At 42.7% G+C, this 6,980-nt stretch overlaps 1 protein-coding gene across 1 annotated transcript in view; it reads right to left on the bottom strand.

The window, feature by feature from the left end:
* Positions 1 to 635: 635 nt before the first annotated feature.
* Positions 636 to 6,980, bottom strand: part of LOC307013485 (sodium bicarbonate cotransporter 3-like) — a gene marked incomplete at its 5' end in the record, with an annotated part of 30,880 nt that continues 24,535 nt past the window's right edge. The window contains 6 exons of the mRNA XM_079640885.1: positions 636 to 940; positions 2,301 to 2,402; positions 2,681 to 2,760; positions 4,186 to 4,317; positions 4,586 to 4,759; positions 5,174 to 5,242. Of these exons, the coding sequence (XP_079497011.1) occupies positions 859 to 940; positions 2,301 to 2,402; positions 2,681 to 2,760; positions 4,186 to 4,317; positions 4,586 to 4,759; positions 5,174 to 5,242 (639 nt within the window). The 3' untranslated portion in view covers positions 636 to 858. The remainder of the gene's footprint in view (positions 941 to 2,300; positions 2,403 to 2,680; positions 2,761 to 4,185; positions 4,318 to 4,585; positions 4,760 to 5,173; positions 5,243 to 6,980) is intronic.

Here is a 6,980-nt window from a genome sequence, read left to right as displayed (position 1 = left end):
GTGAGTGAGTGAGTGAGTGTGAGTGTGAGTGTGAGTGTGAGTGTGTGTGTGTGTGTGTGTGTGAGTGTGTGTATGTGTGTGTGTGTGTGTGTGTGTGTGTGTGTGTGTGTGTGTGTGAGAGTGTCTCATTAACCTGGAATGTGATGTATTTTAATAAATAATGGGTCAGATCTGTTAGTCGTCACCAAACCGAATTTATTACAATGTCAATAAGCAGTGACGTCATCCAGTCACTGCAGGCACAACGGTGAACAGACACACACACACACATAATCAGCATGATGAATTAAATTAAATTAAATAGGTCTGAGGTGAAGAGCCTTGTCAAAACAATAAAAAAACGATTAAAATTATATTTCAGGTGTTTCTTAAATCTGACCAAAGAAACTGAGGAAGCTGTTTCTTAAGTCGGCGGCCATTTTGGCTCCTGGGGTCTCATCCTAAAACGATGACAATATAAAAAATTCACCTCGTTAGAGAAAACGCAGGGTGAGGTGAAGCATGATTGGCTGTTCCCCCCAGACTTTGGACCTCAGTGATTGGTGCCCCTGTCCTCCTGCATCATAACGAGGTCTCAGCATCATAACGAGGTGCGTGATAATGAGGTGCGTCATAACGAGGCCTCGTAACGAGGTCTCAGCATCATAACAAGGTGCTGCATCATAACGAGGCGCCGCATCATAACGAGGTGCGTCATAACGAGGTGCGTCATAACGAGGCATCATAACGAGGTCTCAGCATCATAACGAGGTGCGTCATAACGAGGTGCGTCATAACGAGGCCTCATAACGAGGTCTCAGCATCATAACGAGGTGCGTCATAACGAGGTGCGTCATAACGAGGCATCATAACGAGGTCTCATAACTGGGTCTCAGCGTCCATGACTCTGCTCCCGTCCTCGTTCTCCACGCTGATCTGGACGCTCGGCAGCTTCTCCTGACTGCAACACAACAGCAACATTATTTAATTTATGTGTCGAAATAAATCAGTTTTATCTCTTATATAGAAACTAGTTTTGCATATTGATCATAATATATCTTTAAGACATCTTTTCAGGGCTTCAAACGTCTGTTGTCTCATTTAGAAAATGTTTTGAATCCTGAGTGTTTTCATTTGATTACATTTTATTATCACATCTACTTTAAATGCTTCCAAAGTGATTTGTATACATTGTTATACAATCCGTGATGTAAGGGATCCAACAAGCTGAAATAAATGAATCAATTAGTTGTTTGGTCTAAAAACCAACATCGAACAACTCAAAGGCATTTTTTCATCTGTCAAATAAAATCTAGGTTATTGCATAGATTAATAAAAGTTATGCGCATCGATTACAGGAACTTCCTCTTTCTTTTACATTAAAAGCACATTTTGAGGATTTTTAATAAAGCTTTACATTTCTGTCGGCACATAAAAATATATTTTATCTTCTGTAAATCCTGTTTATACAAATATTTTGTTCTATTTTCTATTTTTTTTAATTATTATTCAATATTCTTACCTAATGTTCTTACGTTTATATTAATAGGTGCTTTCACACCGGAGTACTTTTCCCAGGTTTAGTTCCGATAGTTCCTGGGATTTTGCGTTCACACCAAAAAGATCTGGAACTAGAACTTTTTTTCTGGAACCTTTTCACCCTGCTAGAGAGGCGGGACTTTCCTGGGGAGGAAAATTCCAATTTCTGATTAGCTGGAGGGATTGCAAACCACGCCCCGTAAAACTCTGAAAAGTTTTGTGAAGCCGCCATTTTATTTGCTAGCATTAGCATTATTAGCATTAGCATTAACCCGGTGTCGGCGTTCTGGCGATTTACTCGAAGCTGCTGGGAGTCCCAGCAGCTTCTACTGAAGCCAGTACCGAACTCCGGGGACTTCCGGCCGGGGACTTCGGGTGGCAGTATACGCCGTGAAGTTGTTTGCGGCCTGCCAGTAAACCCAAAACAGAAGAAGAAGAAGTGACGTCAGCGGCTTCATTTGCCTAATCCACCCCCAGGGACTTATTCCGGTGTGAACGCGATCTACTACGATAGTTCCAGAACTAAAGATTTCCGGGGAACTATTCCTGTGAAAAGTACTTGCTGTGAAAGCGCCTATTATTTTTAATATATTTTTTTCTTTCATAAAAGAATAAAGCAACCTTCATGAAACCAGTTCTTAATTTGAATGTGTCGGGGCAAAAACAGCTGCTTTGGAGGATAATGAAACGATGGGGAATAAACGAGCATTAATAAGTGAGTGAAGAAATTTTAAATAAAGTGTAAAAAGTGAAATAATAATGTGTTTAAACATTTCTCTCACCTGCTGCAGCGTTTCAGAGCTCTGCTGCTGTCAGAGTTCATCGACCTCCAGATCCCACTCTTAGACATTTCATCTGAGATGTTCACCTCCGAGGGGTCCGCACTGCGCGCACACACACACACACACACACACACACACACACACACACACACACACACACACACACACACACACACACACACACACACACACACACACACACACACACACACACACACACACACACACACACACACACACACACACACACACACACACACACACACACACACACACACACACACACACACACACACACACACACACACACACACACACACACACACTTTATGATCTGTGCTGCAGTGTATTTACAGGGATCATAGTGATGTTAGACTCACCGTCCCTTCAGGGCTTGAATCGGGAAGCTGATGTCGTACGGAGCATCGTCCTCCACCTCCTCCATCATCTTCTCAGCGTCCTGCAGAAACACACACACACACTTTGACTTTTTTTGGAAAACCTCAAAATGTGGTATTTTTTCTTCAATTCTGACTTTGAGAATCTCAAAATTCTGACTTTATTTTGAAATCCTCAAAAAAAATACCTTATTTTGAAAATCTTTAAATTCAGACTTTATTTTGAAAATCTCCAAATTCAGACCTTTTCTGAAAAACTCAAAATGTTGACTTTTTATTTTTTATTTCAGGCTTTATTTTGAAATCCTCAAAAAAAAAACCTTATTTTGAAAATCTTTAAATACAGACTTTATTTTTAAAATTTCAAAATTCAGACTTTTTTCCCCAAATCTCAAAATGCAGTCTTCTTTTTAAAAAGTTACAAAATTCGGACTTATTTGGAATTTTTCAAAATTCATACTTTATTTTGAAATGTTCTAAATGAATAATTTTCCAGAAAATCTCAAAAATTCTTCAGAACATCTCAACCTTTGTCCCCCCCTTCTGTCAGTGAGAGTTATTATAAACATGAGCTTTAGAAATATCTAAACACATAACCTAGGTCTCGAGCAGTGGTTCTCAACGGGTCAGGCCTCGGGATCCACTTTTTTCATTTCTCAATAAATCGCGACCCGAAATTTGAACCACTCAAATCTATTCAGCAAAATATCGTGCTGTAATACAATATACGCTTTTCAGCATACAATATTAATGAAAGTGAAGTACAGTGCACATATCCCTTCACAGAACTAAAGTATGCTTTTAAATAAGTTTTAATGAGATGATGGAATCAAAGATTAACTGTATCACATAAAAAGGCACACATGCTGAAAACCCAACCCCAGCAGGGGGTCTGGGGGGATTCTCCCCCAGGAGATTTTTAGACATATTAATAATATTTGATGCCATTGTTTGTTTGTCACTTGTTCTGACAGCTTGCTGCTCCTCACAGAGAGAAGAGCAAAGAGGAGAGAGTCCGTGTGAATTACTTTGTGGGTAAGGGTAGATAGCCCCCATTGTTCTGTGACCTGTCAATCATCAGACCGGGGGTCATATTTCATTATGTTTTTATCTGTATCTGAAGTTGTACCCATGGATGTATAAAGAAGAGTTCTACCGCAAAGTTATTCTCCGTGGGGACTTCCGGCAACCATCTTGATTCTGATTGGCCAGAAGACTCGGCAAAGATGTTTTATTGAGAAGATGATCACTACGTGACAGAAGTTTTCAAACCGTTTATGGTCTCCGGTACTTCCAGTCCAACGCCGATTGCATGCACGGCGTTAGAAAATCGGGCGTTCAAAATAAAAGTTTGACATCGGCGACCCACTCGAAACGGGTCCGCGACCCAATTTTGGGTCGTGACCCACCAGTTGAGAACCACCGATAAAGGGTATCCTTTCTGATTTGTAACGGGAGCAATGGTGTGGATTTATTGTATTTCTCACCTCCTTCTCCCTCTTCTTCTTGTCGTCCTCCTTCTTCTTCTTGCTCTCCGGGATCAGGTCGTCCAGCCAGCTCAGCTCTCTCTTTGTGAAGCAGAAGTCCAGAAGCTTCCGGATAAACACCAGAGCCAGGACCTGCAGGAAGACGAGGCCACAAGAAGTACTCAGATAAAGTGAAAGTGGATTTAGCAGTGTTACCGGTAAAAGTCCTGCATTCATAATCCCCAAACTTTATAGGGATACTGTTTTTATGACAGTTGCTGCATTTGAAAATAAAATAGAAAAATAATGTAAAAATGTGGACTAAAAATATTCTTTAATTTGAGGATTCTTTTGTGTGAAATGATGACGATCAAAGCAACAACATGACATTACAATAATACAACAAAAGGCTTCCTCTCACCAGCATGGGGAAGACCACGGCGGCGGCCGAGGCTTTGATGGTCCAGAGGACGATGAGGCAGGTGAGCTGCACAAAGGTGAACATGTGCACCTTCCACAACGGCACGTAGCGCAGGTAGATCAGGTCCGACTGGTGTTTGGCCGGCATGCAGAACAGCTGGATGCGGTCAAACAGCTGCAGGATGCACACACACGTATTTATTTATATTTGAGACGTTTACATTTTGGATTGTTTATTTCTAGTCTTTTAACACACACACACACACACACACACACACACACACACACACACACACACACACACACACACACACACACACACACACACACACACACACACACACACACACACACACACACACACACACACACACACACACACACACACACACACACACACACACACACACACACACACACACACACACACACACACACACACACACACACACACACACACACACACACACACACACACACACACACACACACACACACACACACACACACACACACACACACACACACACACACACACACACACACACCTAATGCTATGTTGTGTAATGGTGCAGCAGGACGGACAGACCTGGATGCCTTTGAGCGAGGACACTCCCATGTAGAGGAAGACTCCGTACAGGACCGGCATCGGGATCAGCTGCAGACAGAGGACAGGAACTAAACTGTAAACATATGCTGATACTACAGGGAACTAAACTGTAAACACATGCTGATACTACAGGGAACTAAACTGTAAACATACGCTGATACTAAAGGGAACTAAACTGTAAACATATGCTGATACTACAGGGAACTAAACTGTAAACACATGCTGATACTACAGGGAACTAAACTGTAAACATACGCTGATACTACAGGGAACTAAACTGTAAACACATGCTGATACTACAGGGAACTAAACTGTAAACATACGCTGATACTACAGGGAAATAAACTGTAAACAAGCGCTGATACTACAGGGAACTAAACTGTAAACATATGCTGATACTACAGGGAACTAAACTGTAAACATATGCTGATACTACAGGGAACTAAACTGTAAACATATGCTGATAATAATAATAATAATAATAATAATAATAATGCATTTATTTTATAAGGCGCCTTTCAAGGCACTCAAGGTCGCCGTACAACAAGGTTAAAAACAATTTTTACAAACATAGTTAAAAGCAAAACACAGTTTAAAAACATAACTACTAAAAACATACAGCTTGCAGCACAGGTCAGCCATACGCTTGCCTGAACAGGTGGGTTTTGAGGTGAGTTTGGAAAGTGGTGATAGTGTCCATGTTTCTAATATCAGGGGGGAGGGAGTTCCAGAGGTGAGGGGCAGAGCGGCTGAAGGCTCTTGACCCCATGGTGGAGAGACGGGCTGGGAAAACTTTGAGAGTGATGGAGGAGGCAGACCTAAGAGACCGGGTGGGAATGTTGACATGGACAAGGTCAGACAGGTATGGGGGGGCGAGGTTATGAATGGCTTTGAAAGTATGAAAGAGGATCTTGTAGTCAATGCGGTGTTTAATGGGAAGCCAGTGGAGTTGGTGTAGTACAGGGGTGATGTGACTGATGACAGGGGTTCTGGTGATGATACGGGCAGCAGCGTTTTGGACCAGTTGGAGTTTGTGTAGGTGTTTGTGGGGGAGACCATAGAGAAGGGAATTGCAATAGTCCAAGCGGGAGGTGACGAGAGAGTGGACCAGGATAGCGGCACTGTGGGGAGTGAGTGAGGGGCGGAGGCGGTTGATGTTTCTGAGATGAAAATAGGCAGACCGGATGGTGTTGTTGATATGGGTGTGGAAGGAGAGGGTGCTGTCGAGGACGACACCCAGACTCTTGACCTGAGGGGAGGGGGAAACCGGGGAGTTGTCGATGGTGAGAGTAAAACTGGGTTGCTTGGTGAGTGTGAGTTTTGAACCAATGAGGACTACCTCAGTTTTATCACTGTTGAGTTTTAGGAAATTTGAGGTGAACCAGGATTTGATTTCCTGTAAACAGGTACAGAGGGAGGGGGGTGGGAAGGTGGAAGAGGGTTTGGAGGAGACGTATAGCTGGGTGTCGTCCGCATAGCAGTGGAAATTGATGTTATGTTTACGGAAAATCTGTCCAAGGGGGAGGAGGTAGATGATGAAGAGGATGGGGCCAAGGACAGAGCCCTGGGGGACACCGGAGGAGATGAGGGAGGGATGGGATGTGAATGATTTTAACTGAATGAACTGAGTACGGCCGGAGAGATATGAGTGAAACCAGTCTAGGGGTGTGTCAGATAAGCCAATGGATGTAAGTCGGTCAAGGAGGGTGGAGTGGGAAATGGTGTCAAAGGCTGCACTTAAATCAAGGAGGATGAGGATGGATAATTGTCCAGAGTCAGCTGCTAT

Source organism: Notothenia rossii, assembly GCF_949606895.1.
Source record: "Notothenia rossii genome assembly, chromosome: 7".
In the NCBI taxonomy this organism is placed as follows: domain Eukaryota; kingdom Metazoa; phylum Chordata; class Actinopteri; order Perciformes; family Nototheniidae; genus Notothenia; species Notothenia rossii.
This window is presented reverse-complemented; position numbering and strand designations above follow the sequence as displayed.